We start from the raw sequence: 14,879 nt of genomic DNA on the forward strand, positions 1-14,879 counted from the left end.
TCGCATATTGTAACGCACTTATAGAGACCAAATCACATTTTGTCAACTTACTCCCCCTACTGACACTACTTTGAAAAAAGAGGTGAAACACTGCATTGCATGACATTACATAATGTTTTTAGCCAAAGCAACTCACATTTACTTACATTTTGAACCTACACACACACACAAAATATATAGCCTATAAAAACCTTTATTCCTATACAACTTTTTTGGTTTCCCCAACACTGAGGAAGGTTAAGACTGAAACGTCTGACGGGCATTAAAATACACAACGTGGAGCGCTGTCCTGTTCTCTTTATTTTATACAAGCTTTAAGAAATCTTATAGAAGAATTGGGCCACTTTAATAGTATGGGCATATAGCGCAAACACATTGCATGTACAATACTGTATGCATATGTTTGCTCTAGCCTAATGTGTATGTTGAAGCAAATGAGAAACGGGACACTTTATGTAGCAGAATTGTACAGTCCATATATGGATCATTATTTCACATGTTTTACACAGATCTTTTCCATATGGCTACATGGTTATGGTCCCTGTATGAGTGTGATGTCCAGAACAAGACCAACTCTGTACTTTACTATTACGCCATGATGTTTTACCTTTGGTTATGGATAGCTGCCCAGTTTGGCACAATGACTACGTTTACATGAGACATTTAAATCAAAATTAACATACTTAAATTCTGAATAAAGCTTTAATTCCGCTTTGAAAACGTCATGTAAACACTTCAAAATTCGGAATGAAATGAAAGATCAAAGTAAAGTAGATGTTAATTAACCCTAGAATGACTAATTTTGAAAAACGTCATGTAAACGAAGGCAAAGAAGTATTCCTCATATAGCCAAGAATAAAACAAATATTTTGTGCAAATTTGAAAAATACTTATTACTAAAATACTACGCTTATATTCCCCTTCCATTTAACCCTAATTAATCACACAGTTGATGGTTAACGGATGGTAGGCCACAAGTGTATGGAACATGATCTGGCTATATATTGTAGGGCATCATTTGTTAGGATGGTATGGACAGAATGAATGAACATTTGGAGTTTAACGTGCATGAACTTGCATGCACTTGAATTTTCACTTTCACAAAGACACATTCTCTCACTGTAGAATGCAGTCCTACATGGGTGATTCTACAGAAACGGTGCCCCCCTTTTTTTTTTAGGGTGTAAAAAAAAGTATACTAAAATGTGAGGTTTTTTTATTTCATGTGATTTGGTTATTTCTCTACTGCCTAGAAAAAAGATTTTCCCACCTTAACATGCAATTTTAAGTAATATTTATGGGTNTTATTTGATTTAGACGCATATTTAATAAATATAATAATAATAATTAATAATAATAATAATAATAATAATAATAATAATAAATGAGGAAAATAGGCCTAAGAAATTACCAACAAAACAGGAAAGAAAAGCTGTTTAAGATATGTGTGTGTAAGATGAATGAAGATTGAAAAGACTGCTGATCTCCAATCATTTGGTTTGTTAATGAACACCAATGAATGGTACGATGATAATAGGTACCATAATCAAACTTAATTGGATTCAGTGATGATAATTTGCATGCGCTGCCGCCGTAGGCGGCCAGGCAACACGTGGTGCCAATTAGAACACTAGATTGAGCACAGGTGCAATGGTGTGCCTTGGGCAGATTAAAAACCGAAGTGCCAACCCTGTTGCAGTATCTCACGACTCGTCTCGTCAGGGTCTGAATCATTGTTGGGAAGGCGAGTAGTTCTAGGCGTGCATAATCATCACCAATTCTGCTGCTGCGCTTTCGTCGTTGCTGAGAGTTATGCCAAAGTTTGTGAGTAACTTGTTCAGGGGTGCCTTCTTGGCTATCGCCTGTTGCTTGATGGCGGCGTTTCCAGCCACCGACGCCTATCCGTTCGAGCCGTTTGCGAAAGAGAAAACCCCCAGTCCTCCTCCCACTCCAGCTCCCACTACAACACCACTCAAGGCTGGGGTTAAGGGCAAGGGTGGAGACGAGCGGAGGCCGGAGACCTTGACGGTGAAGGTGGAATGCCACCCGGACTACATGGCCATTGAGATGGATGCGGATCTACTGGAGTTGGGGTTCGCGGTGGACTTCAGGGATCTGCGTCTGGGCAAGAGCGAGGTATGGCTATTGTGGTGTATTTTAGTCTGGAGTGGGCAATTTTGACCCAAGGGCCATACTGTAGACTCTACAGTGTAGAGTACGGAAACGTACACTCATCAATGGGTCAAAGTGACTGTAGGCCCTAGGCTTTCCCCCCTACCAATCAAACTTCTTCACCAGCATTTGGCTGGTGTTAATTTAGAGCCCTGCCTACTGCCATGTTCTTTAGGCTATTATTGCCTCACGTTGAGTAGCTTACAAAGAGTGATGTTGTCATGGGCTGGATATCCGTGTGAAAATTGAGCTTAGGCTGAAAATGGTCATTACATCTTGTGACAGCCGTATGGTCAAAATGTGCTGGTCCTGCAGTAACTATCCAATCTAATACCAAGGCCCTTCTCTATTTCACTGTTTGTGTAGTTACACTTTCCTTTGTAGGGCAGTATGTAAAAGTAGTCTTTGAATAATAATAATAATAATAATATAATAATAATAATAATATAAAAAGCCTGCCACGAAATTACTTCTGAGTCACTGCAACTAATATGGTGTACAATGAATGACTGTCTGCAATTCAATTTCTTTCTTGTCTGTGCTGAATGCATTTCTTTCTGTATATTATTAAATCTCCAACAGGGTTCTGGAGAGAGCTGCAAGGCGTATCCCACCCAGCCCGGCAAGTACATGATTGCTGCAGCGTTAACTGACTGTGGCACCCTGCACCAGGTAAGTGGAAACTGGTGTGAAATGATTTGGTGTCCCCATTGCACTGGGCTCAGGAAACCTTTTTCATTCGAGGGTCCACTTCAAATTTTATTAAGTCCTCCAAGGGCCGCACTATGAACAAACCACGATTTTCCCCCTGCATTTTTGGCCTATATTGAAGGCAACCACCTTTACCACGGACCCCAGCTTTACTAAGTCCCCTGAAAATATAACTTGTAATATCTTTACCAAACATGTCATATTCCGTAAACGGCCCTTGAGACATGGGTTCCCCATCCCTGCCATAATAAATACTTACAATTTGATGCTGGTAAGTCTTCATGAAAAAAGTAACATTTGAGAATGAACCTCATGAATTCTGGAAATTAACTAATACAAATATTACAGTGTCCCTTAAAATCTTTTTCTGTTTCAGATCACAGAAGAGTACCTGCTGTACTCCAACACCCTGGAGTATGCCCCCGCCCCCTCTGCTGATGGTGTGGTCCGAGCCCAGCCAGTCTCCTTCTCCATTGAATGCTATTACAAAAGGTGAAGTTGATTAAAGAACGTGGAAGTCCTTGTGCACAAATTGTGACAGGAAAAAAAACACATCTCAAACATTGGGCACAGGACTAGGAAAGTCTCGGAAAATAAAGCCTGACGCCAAGCTCCTGTTTCAATTAGCCTACTTTAATGTGATGTTTTGAGCAGCAGATGGAGTCCTTGTGCACAAGCCTTCAGTTGTCTAGATGCAGGAGTAAGGCAGGAAAACGTGGTCAATGCTAAGAAAATGCTGCACACAATACTTTTTACCCTATTTCGTGGAGCGAAAAATGCATTTAACGCATTAAGTAGAGAAACTTTATTGACCCTCATCGAATGCTGCTGCAAAATATTAAGTTGAGGAGAGTCCCTCTTGTACCACTCGATGGTGGTCAATAAAGTTCAAGTCGGATGGTAAATTCTTTCCAGTCAAGTAACCTGGGGCATCCAGGACTCTTCCCAAAGGACTTTGCATATACACTTGTCACCCTTTACACCCCCCACATGTCATCTACATGGGATGTTAATTTACTGAAAGTTGAAATTTCAGTATTTTTGCATCCATGGTTCCCCTAGCACTTTGATTATGGGGTTAATGGTGTGTTCTACATCCATAATTGTACATTTAAATGCTTTGTTTTTATATTAATGCCGTAATTATATATTTTAAAGTCATAATTGTATATTTAAATGCCATGTGTTTTTGCATCCTTTCCCTATGCAGGAAGTTTGAGCTCAGCAGCATCTCTGTGCAGCCCACCTGGATCCCCTTCATGTCCACGCGCGCCCACGAGGGACAACTAGACTTCTCCCTCATACTCATGACTGGTATAGTAACGCTCTCGCTACAGAAAATACTTTTCTCTCAAGGTGATGATGCTCAGGGCAACTTTTTGAGCAATCTGCCAGGACAACAATAAGTATACAATGTTTATCATGTTTTTTTTATTAGGAGAACATGGCTGAGATGAATTGTCTGGCTATTAATTTTCAGCAACGGTTAGCAAAATTAGCAACGGTCATGATGTTGCCTGGCAACATTGCTCAAAGTTGCCCTCTGTATCATTACCAGTCGTGATTGAGAAGGTATAATAGACTGGGTGCGTTTCTCGAGAGTTAAGTTGTTAGCCAGTTGGCAACTTGGGTAGTTGCCAATGGGAAATTGCATTTGCAAACAGCAAAGTAGCTAACACGGTTAGCAGCTATGGTTTCGAGAAATGCACCCTTGGTCTGACCAGAGGCCCTCTGGTACCAGTTCGGCCCTACAAAATTCAGATTTGTTCGTCTCCCCCTCCCCCCGTTTCCCAGATGACTGGTCGGCAGAGCGGTCCCCAGGCGTCTACTTCCTGGGTGACTCTCTGCACCTGCGGGCGTCTGTGCAGCAATTCCACCACCACCCTATGAGAGTCTTCGTCAGCGGCTGCGTGGCCACACTCACCCCTGACCCCACCTCCCAGCCCAGCTACGACTTCATCCAGAACGATGGGTAAGTGAAATTGAACAGAGGGGCACAATATGTACAACGGGCCCACAATCAAGGCCATCACTAGGGATAAGCAGAGCGCTTCGGGCCTCAAATCACTTCGCCCCCTGAATTGGGGCCTCCTAAAGTGAGTGACTGAAAAGCAGGGGGGAGGGGCTTAACCTTGGCAGCGGCTCTGCCCACAATTTACTGCTATGCGATAAAGGACCAAGGTTGCGGTACCCAGTGCTGGGCCACATCAAAATTCTGAACATGGCATTTAATATCCATGTCTGTGGGTCACAAAGCTGGGGATATTTTGGCAATCTGAGGGTTGAATTGGTGTGAAGTACCACATACTTGAAAGTCTTGGAAGGTGTGGTTTGAGTAAAAATGTGTACATTTTATGCCTTTATTTGATTAGACCGCATGACATGGTGATAGGAAGTGGGTGGTAGAGAAGGGGGTGGATGGGGAAATGATATCGGGCCGGAATCATGCCCGGTTCCCCAGCATGACGGTGCATTGCCCTACTGTTTGAGCCACATCAGGGCCATTTTGAGTGGCATTTTTACAAGCTTTTCAAACATGGGTACACTATTGAAACTGCCCCTCTGCCAATGAGTTCTGGTCAGAAGTTAAGCTTCATCCTGGCATTTCTCCAGATGCCCAAATATCCCTGACTTGTGTGTTGTACGATATGTTTTGATATTAATGTTCCCAGCTGTGTTTCATATTACAATATCATATAATGATATTAAACACAGGTTGGAACATGATTGTATTAGGCCTACAGGCTGAAAATGGGTCATAACTACTTTTGGCAAAGCCTTATGGTCCAAATATATCCTGTTTTAGAGCTTTTGCTGTGCCAACATTGGCAATGACTACAATATCTAGCCTAATATCAAGGCTTTGAAGGCATTTTCTTTTCTGTTTCATTGTTGGTGTCTGGTTTGTGATTGGTTGTCCTGATCCCCAGGTGCCTGATGGACAGCTACCTGACGGGCTCTGAGTCCCACTTCCTGCCTCGTCGCTCCCCAGGAGAGCTGCTGCTCGCCCTTGACGCCTTCCGCTTCCACGACGACGAACGCTCTGAGGTACAGGCTCGGTGGCTAGCTGGGTACTGGCTTATTTGTGGTTCACTTTGTTCCATATTGATCTTTGTAGTTGGCTTATTCCTGATAGGTTATCTGGACTTACCGGCTGAGCTCCTTGTTGACCTGAGTAGTTGGTTATGTTTACTTGAAGCTCTATTCTGATTGAGTAGTTATTGTCTGTCAATGGCGCCCCAATTTGAGCCCTTCGATTCGGATTTTCAAGCTGGGTTTGGGAAGACTGGTCCTATACCTACATGCAGCAGATTTATTTGAACGTGTTGTGTGCTTTGTAACTGTTAAAACATGACATTTGGATCAGCTGATCAGTACTAACATGGCGCTTGAACGCGCTCATCATTCCGTTATGAACACCAAACTGCACTACACGCATCGGTGTGGCTTGTGCTTTGCTGGCCTTTATTTTTTCACCAACCCCACATTCCAGCATGGCCTACACAAATGTCATGGTTGCATGAAACGGCAGATATGTCACTGACTGACATAGTTATAACAATTGTAAACGCCAACATTATAACCTAGTCAGTAACTGCTTCATAGCGTTAGTAACATACTATATTGTTTCCTCTCTCTAGCTCTACATCACCTGTCAGCTGAAGGCCGTGCCAGTCGACCTGGACGAGACTACGGGCCGGGCTTGCACCTTCGCAGACGATGGGTTGGTTGGCATGACTGAATATGAAATAATAAAAAAACACAGCAATGTTCCCACCTGTGTTTCTGTTACTCCCCCTGGGCACAGCTAGTGCTCCGCTTATTGGATATTTTTTTTTATTGATCTTTTACTATATTATAATATTTATGTTTCTGTTGTATTAGATTATATGCTAGTTTATTATTAATGTTCCTACCTGTGTTTGTGTTGCTGCCCCCTGGGCACAGCTGGCTGTCTGCTGATGGTAACCATGGCGAGTGCATGACCTGCCTCCAGAACGACGAGCCAATCTCAAAACAGTCGTCCTCCAGCAAAAGAAGCCCCGCCCCCTCTTCCCATTCCTCTACCTCATTGGCCACTGGCCATAGTTCTGATGCCAAATGGGGCTATGGCTATGATGGATCCTCTGTCCAGACTTCTGATTCTAGAAGGCAACAAGTAGGCTACTTCCAGCCCCGTGCTGCAGGTGGCAGTAAGGATGCCGCCTTGGCACGCACTCCTCTGGGTAAGGATGCCACCTTGGTACGCACTCTTCTGGGCAAGGGTTTAACCAAAGAGCGTAGATTAGAGAAAGGTGATAAGAAATGATCTTTGCAGGCTGCCAACCCCCCCCCTGGCCTTGTGTGCAATTGTTTCACCCCTGCTACCAGAATAGTAATGGCCATGCCCTTGTTTCACCCCTGCTACCAGAATAGTAATGGTCATGCCCTTGTTTCACCCCTGCTACCAGAATAGTAATGGCCATGCCCTTGTAAATGTGGATTATAAGGTGAATACTGGACTTCATGACCAAAACGTTTCATCTTTCATCAGTTTTAGAGAAGGAAAAGAGCGTTGGTCCCATCACCGTTCTAAAGCACAAGATTCCTCAGACTCCCGAGGCCATTCAGACCACCTACACCGAACAAGGTGAGAACTCTATATAAAGGCGAAGTGCTGTAACTACGCCAACAGTGAAACTGAGAAATGACTTCAAAGCCTTGGCATTAGGTTGGATATTGTAGTTACTGCAACGTTGGCTTTGTAGGATTGCATTGCAAAGTATGGTAGCTATGTATTGTCAAAATTTGAGTTCAGACTTTAAATGGTCTTGCCCCATCTCTCAATACTTTATTATGTATCTTGTCTTCCTAAACTGTTAACTTGCACTGTAGATCTGACCTTAATTTTGTTTCCCCCCAGAAACCAAATCCTCCAAGATGGGACCACGCAGCACCTCTCCTCTTGCCAAGGAGCTCAGCAAACCAGGTGAGGACGTGTTGACTTCTTCTAGTGGTGTAATTGATGCATCGATCCTACGCAATCGTATAAAAAAATGATCAAATCGCTTCCTTAAGATTGAGTCGTATTGTCATGGAAGCTGCGATTTACACCCCTAACTAGGGCTGCACAGGACATGACAATTTCGGTACATTTTTGATGTAAAGAGTGGCGATATGCGCATCACAAAAATTACTTCATATCGATAACAAGTAAAACTTTTTCTGTTGCGCAAAAAGCCCACCACGACCAAAGCTGGTGCCCCCCACACATCAATAAGTTAGTGACAGGTTAGGATGCACAATGCCAGGGGAAAAAAAACTCTTTCAATTATCCTAAACCCTAAGGGTTAAGGGCTTTTGTTTACAAGATGCATCACTTGTTACTTGCGTACTATGGTGTCTCGGTTATGACAAGTGTCAAACATTAGGTTATGGTCAAGACGGCCCTCCACAATGTAAGCTTTTCATGATCATAAAAACTTTACTTTAAGCCAGCATCATACGCATGACATTTCAGTGTCAAAACAATGTTTGACTCACTATGTTAAAGTGTAGCCAACAGATGCATAACATTTATTTTAAGTTTCTTTTGCTTCAGACATGTTCATTTTTTTATCCTTTACGTGACATTCCAATATGCTTATTGCCATGAAGAGGGCCCCTGTTGAGATGCTAGAAGCCAACAGTTCACTGTTAAATTGTATTCATTGTGCACTGCCGTGTTTTTTTTTTTTGCCTGCTTTCCGCTGTCCATTAGATGACAAAGATGATGGATTTGCCAGCCAGTTCATTGACCTGTGGAAAAAGCGAGCTTCTCCAAAAGGTGTGTCTAACTTTGGAACATCCTACTTAAAATAAGTCAACCAAACTGTCAAGCTTCTTGTGCCCCACCCTACTGCCTATGGTTCTTCAGGATTTTAAAAAAATCTACAACCCCTTGCAATAAAGTATGGAGTCACCCATCATGGATGTTCATTCAGTCTTTTTATTATTGTAGAAAACCAATCAGATATGACCGAAGTAATTTCAAAGGGCAACTGTCTGGCTTTGTTTTTATTTTATAGAGAAAAAGCCAGTCAACATCCTCCACGACTGGTGATTCCATACTTTTTTGCTAGGAGTTGTAAACCTGCTCAACAGCAAACAGATGGCACAAGTGGGCATTTGTACACTACAGCCAGTTTGTGTACTATAGTGGGTGGAAAGTGACTCGCTAAGGAAAATGAATGGTAAAATGTTCTACAGATGCACCATGGTGGGTGCTCTTTGGTTCAAGGGAATTGTCCAAAGTTAATCTCCTTCACCAAGGCATTCAATATATGGGTTTGCAGTGTTTGTAAACATGATGTTATGAGGAGTGGCAAGATACTGGCAGCCAACCACAGAGCAATTTTTTTTTGACCGACATCTGTTTCCAGAAATCAGAGGTTGAGTTGTGTGCAGCTAGTTTCGCGCAGTCAGGGGAAAACACAAATTTAGAAGCCATGTATAGTTAATGTCTTTATTATAACATTTCCACTGACATTTTCATTATTTTACTACCTGGTTTGGGCCCAATCGCCACGACGCGTGGACAATTTAAAACAATTTTCGTGGATATTTTAACCATTTTTAGGTTTTTTTCCTTCCCCCACTAACTTAGTAGAGTATCATGTATGAATCCAGAGGGGAAATTGAGGGAAATTTACTTTTCGACACTTGGCGAAACGCTTAGGACTTGGTGTCCCAACACACCGTGCCTCAGGCTTCAGAGCCCGGTATGAACACGGGCGGTTTGCAGATAAGCACTTAAGTGCCGAGCATAACTGCTGCTCCGTTCTGATCTGAAAACCACCTTAGTACGTTGCCAATGGGAATTTGCTATTAGGCCTACAACCAAGCTGCCATGGCAACAATGCAGTTGAGAAACGCATCCCCAGGTTTTTTGTGTCCTAAACTTTATTTTACTTTTTTCCAGTGTTCCCACTGGTGCTTGAATTCCTTGAATGCTTGAATTTCAATTAAGTGTTTTCAAGGTTGTGAAAATGCTTGAATGTTTAGTGGAGTGCTTGACATTTGTCAAGTCAAATTCAGTAAGCCAAAGTATAGAAATAAATTGTTCAGGTACATCAAAAATCTGAGGATGTGAGTTGGCATTTGCCATTCGACACCCTAAAATTTATTAGAATGCAGGAAATTGCATAACTTTTTCTGGGGGAGGTCCCCCACACTGCCTTCCCGCAACCTATTGAAAGGTGCTGGAAAACTGAAAATTTGGTGCTTGAAAAGTGCTTGAATTTGTTCATGAAGGTGTGTGAACCCTGTTTTTCGCCTCCTCAGACTGGGCGGAGATGATGGCTCTGCTGCAGCAGGCTTCCCAAGATCCTCCCTCTGTGTCCAGCACCACCACTGCTGCAGAGGGCCCCAAGACCCACGACCTTCCAGACGTACAGGTGGCGACCGACCGTTATTTTGACTTGAAGCTTTACGTTTATGTGTAACTTTGTTTTTTTGGTTCAGACTTATTTTTTTAATCCTTTACCTGATGTGTTTCGACGGTGTAGCTTCCATCTATGCTACACTGTCGAAACGTTTAAATGTTTTTAATTCAAGACTTTAATGATAGAATTTAGCCACACTTGTCTAAAGAGTTTTTGTTTTTTACTCTTGTATATCCTCCCCCCCCCCCCCCCTTAGTTTCCACTATAGAGTGTAATGGCATTATCAATTTAAATAAACTTGTCTTGCTTCCTTAACAGGACCTGATCAAGGTAGAGTTGTCGGCAGACTTCCCCACAGGCCCCATACTGCCCACCCCAGCTCCTCCTCCTGCCAAAGACATGACCATGCCGGGAGCTCCAGCTGACAAACCTTAGCCTGACTGAAGTCCTTGTGGTGTGAAACAAATAAATGTCCCAAACTAAGTACTTGTGTTGGCTTTTTTTTGACTAATGATTGCTCTAGTCTGATTCTTGTGGTGTGAAAAACAAATGTTCCAAACATACTTGCGTTGTGGCTTTTTTCTATATCAATTTGCTTTTGCAAACTTTCAGAGTTGTCTATTGCAGTGCTCTATGTATACCGTAAGTCTTCCCCGAACTTCACTCAGGTGTAATCTAAAATGCTGCAGCTAGAAGTCTGACCCACACCCCAGTAGCCTACCTCATTCTCAATTCCAAACCACGGGTGGCCTGCAATGAGACTTCACACTCAACGGCCTTCACGCAAATATTGCACAGCTGTTAATGTCCTCCATGAAGACTTGGTCTTCGGTCTCATTTTCTGTCCATGGTGAAATGGCATTTAGCCATTATGCTGGAATCAGCTTCTGGTTGAAATTAACTGCCAACAGTGACTTATTTTACAAATTAAACTGCTTTCCCTCTGCTTTTTTGGTTAGGGTTCTTTAGTAAATCTAGTTCCTGCGATTGTTAGACCTGTAATATGCTGTAGCCTGTTACTGTAGGGCAGTGGTTCCCAACCTTTTTTGGCATGGGACAGGGTTTTTTTTTTTTTTTTTTTTGACATCCCAAGTTTCTGGGGACCCCATACATTTTTCAGATGAAAAATTAAAACATGACTGAGCTACAAGTTGTAGGGTATTAAAAACTAAAGATATTTACGACTGTCTGAGATTGTAAAAAAAATTTTTAGTAAACAAAGCCATTTCAGTGGCTTATACCAGAGAGAGTTTATGGGTAATACGAGAGAGGAATCTCGCTACTTTTTCCGGGTGGTACTGTCCACTAAGTGGCGCCATCCAGACAGCGCAGAGGAGCGCCAAGGAGCGCAGAGGCTGTTGAAATGAATGGGGTCGCATGGAGCTCAACCACGATGCTGCCATTGCTTTGGGAGAGAATTGGTATCATCGTTTCATTTTATTTTTCCAAAAGGCAGGATAGATTATCCTTTCAAACAGCAGTTAGTTTGAATGTTTAAACTTGCTGGATCTTTGTAAAATACGTCTTTATTGTCAATATGACGTCACGAGTGGCTTCACACACTGCGTTTAGATTGGTCGGCCGGCTGCATTGCTGTGATCACGACGACCGTAAAGCAATTTTGTTAGCAAGATGCTAGCGGAGCCTGACTCATAAATGCCAACGCTGTAGGAAATCAGAAGGACATACTTCCCAGGTTATTGTACAATTCATTGAAATCCACATTGGTTTCTCAGAACTTACAGTAATATTGTCAAGTTTCAGCAGACAGCGAGCATAATTGTCAGTTATTAGCGCCAGCCTTATGAGCTCTGCTGTCTCGACAGCGCTTCCTAGGTGAACTGCAGGCACGGGTTTGAGGGCGAGATTCAACACTGTATGTAAACCCACTGTGCTTATACTGAGAGCAATGAGCACTCCAGGCTCGTCTATTAGATGATTTACCTCAAGTTAATCTTGTTTACTGAGCCAGCTTCTTGTCCTGCGTTCTCCAGTGGTAGGAGTTTCCCAATATGCCACCTGGAGGCAGCTTTTTCCCCACTTGAAAGCATTCCAACCAGCAAGTCAAACAAACTATTCCCATCACTGTGCCATTGCTGTGTTGACATCACTATTTCGAAGTCAGGGTACTTTCGATGTGACCACAGCTCGTGACCTGAACATTCCGCTTTGACGGGCGTTAATGCATTTCAGTAAGTAGGAGGTCAGAAACATCCCATCTCCCACCCTTGGGGAATGCACCATTAGTAGGCCTGTAGGTGACCCCATTTAAGGGAAGTTTACATCTTTTCAGAGGTGTTTGTGGGTTAAACATATGAAAGTAATTCCAAAATTAGGTGGGCCTACATCAGAAAATATGAAGAAAAAAATGCTCAGTCAGTGCGCACGTTCAAAGAAGGCCATGTAGGCTATCCTTGTTCTGCACTAGGCCTACTCGATTTGTATAGGCCGATCCTGGGCATATTCAACTTTCCCTTTTTTTGTTAGAAAGCAGGCCTACTTTGCACTTTAATGTGGACTTTTGTCTAAAATAAATTACTGTTCTTCCAGCTCCTACCTTACTACAAGTAGTAGGCCTATAGGTTTGCAAAACCAAGATCCTGCAAAAAAAAAAAAAACTTGCCCCAATTTTTTAGGAAGGGCGTTAAGGAGGAACTTTGGAGCTTCTTCCATGACGCAGTTCAGAACGGGGCCATGTTTCAGCAAAGATTCTTCTTTCAGTTCATAACTTGATTACGTCGCTATGCCAACAACATCAGAATATCTCTGACAACATGACCTGTTGTCATGACAATGCCGCCATCCAGTGGTTGTTGTTTACATTTGGTCATTTGACTTGATTCAGCGGTCGCAGGTAAGTTTTGTTTGTTTGTGTGTTTGCACGCTTTCGAAAAGGTTATCTACATTTTCCCAAGTGCGAGGGGAAACGTTTTTCTCAACACGATTTTTAAAAAATACTGTAAAAGAAACGTGCAAATGGTTGTGTAGCGGTCTTCTAAATTTGACCTGTGATATAGTGTGCAGATAGCTGCACACTTGTTTTCATTCAATTCCGTGTTATTCGCTGATGCTAATGTCAATGTCAACTGTAACCTGGTGTTGTCCTTTACAAGGCGAGTGTGTAGCAGGTATTTCCGTTGTTTCATAGATAGAAGAAAAATCACAACGTGCAGCTGCAGTGTCAACTATGACTTGGTCTCTGCTTGGCATGCCTTGGAAAAGTAGCCCTAATGGCATCATGCTAACGTAATAAAAAATGGAAAAACATCGATATTAATCTTAATTAAAGATGAAGTTAAAAAGAGAAGTAGAAAAGATGGACAGAAACAAGAGCAAATCAAGAAGGCAAAAGAAGTAGACATAGGCCCAATAGAGATTGTAGAAGCATAAGGTCCACAGTGGTTGGGTCAAGGCAAGGCCGTAGCCAGGGTCTTGAATTTAGGGAGGTTCATGATAGGCCCTATGCGCGCGCAGCATGTCTATGTTCCCACAGCTCATTGGTCCCACATCACAAAGACTTTTAACATTAATTTTTATTCCCATTGGTCCCACAGGTTATACCTACTGGCCCATGTTCCCACATTTCTAAGAATTCATTTATATTTAGGCCCTAGTCCCATGGCAGGGAGAAAGGCATGTTCTCTTAGTTTACCCGGAAATGTGGGAACATGGAGTTGTGGAAAATAGGACCTATATTTGAATAATTTCTTTAAAATATGGGAACATCGAGCAGCAAGAATAAGCTGTGGGACCAATGGGCTGTGGGACCAACGGGCTGTAGGACCAATGGGCTGTGGGAACATAGAGCTGACCCCTATGCGCGCGCAGCCCCCCGAAAATGTTTTCTAAATGCATACCCCTTCACAAATGTGATGTTTTCATGAATGTTTACTGGAATAAACTAGCATCTAGTTAAACTAACACGACTATCATTGATATAATTTAGGTGTGTCTGTTGTACATCTGGAGCAAATAAATCAACAACATCGTTTAGATCTGTTTGGACAACTTTTGTTCTGATTTGATACGACAACCTGGTTGACGAGTCCACCCTCTGAATAGGTCAGAGGAGGCCATTTTAATTAGGACTTTCTTCCATACATTCAATCATAGTAGGCCTACAATTTGAGAATGATTTCAAGACAGCGGTAGAGGATTTTGACCCAGAAAAGTTGGGGACCCCTGCTCTTGTGCTTCTTGCACTGGCCACAGTGAGGCGTAGAATTAACTTTACAACTCTTCTCATTGTCTAGAAGTTGCTCAATGGCCCAGGCCCTTTAAACATTTATATTGCGGTTATTGAACATCAACTCAAAAGATGTCTTAGGTTTTCAAAGTCTCCTCCGCTGGTTGTGCCTAGCATTGTTGCCGGAAGGGGGGGATGCAATCGTGCATTTGCATCCTTTTGGGCTCCCTAAATGAGGCTTTCTCAACGTTTAGCACAGACTAATGAGTGGAGGGCAACAGCAGTAACATTATTAAGAATGAAAGAATGAAGAAAAAAAATGCACCACCTGGCGCCCTTGATGCCCAAGGTTAAATGGTACTATTTGGCCATATACTCGCTGCCAAATGCTAGAACCAGCTTCCTGT

The 14,879-nt window shown here is 42.6% G+C and overlaps 2 protein-coding genes across 2 annotated transcripts in view; both read left to right on the plus strand.

Moving 5' to 3' along the window:
• The first annotated feature begins 1,695 nt into the window (after positions 1–1,695).
• Positions 1,696–10,769, plus strand: LOC134441839 (zona pellucida sperm-binding protein 3-like). Its single transcript, XM_063192286.1, has 13 exons — positions 1,696–2,136; positions 2,755–2,844; positions 3,260–3,375; positions 4,094–4,197; positions 4,678–4,855; positions 5,814–5,931; positions 6,525–6,607; positions 6,832–7,109; positions 7,418–7,513; positions 7,787–7,852; positions 8,624–8,689; positions 10,186–10,298; positions 10,605–10,769. Exons 1-13 carry the CDS (start codon positions 1,813–1,815, stop codon positions 10,719–10,721), a joined length of 1,749 nt encoding a protein of 582 aa, XP_063048356.1. The 5' UTR covers positions 1,696–1,812; the 3' UTR covers positions 10,722–10,769.
• A 2,256-nt stretch (positions 10,770–13,025) lies between these two features.
• LOC134454598 (tetraspanin-16-like) overlaps positions 13,026–14,879 on the plus strand; it is a 6,047-nt gene continuing 4,193 nt past the window's right edge. Inside the window, exon 1 of the mRNA XM_063205673.1 lies at positions 13,026–13,140. The gene's annotated coding sequence lies outside the window, so the exon portion shown is untranslated. The remainder of the gene's footprint in view (positions 13,141–14,879) is intronic.

The sequence above is a fragment of the Engraulis encrasicolus genome, chromosome 1 (genome assembly GCF_034702125.1).
Source record: "Engraulis encrasicolus isolate BLACKSEA-1 chromosome 1, IST_EnEncr_1.0, whole genome shotgun sequence".
NCBI classification, from domain to species: Eukaryota; Metazoa; Chordata; class Actinopteri; order Clupeiformes; family Engraulidae; genus Engraulis; species Engraulis encrasicolus.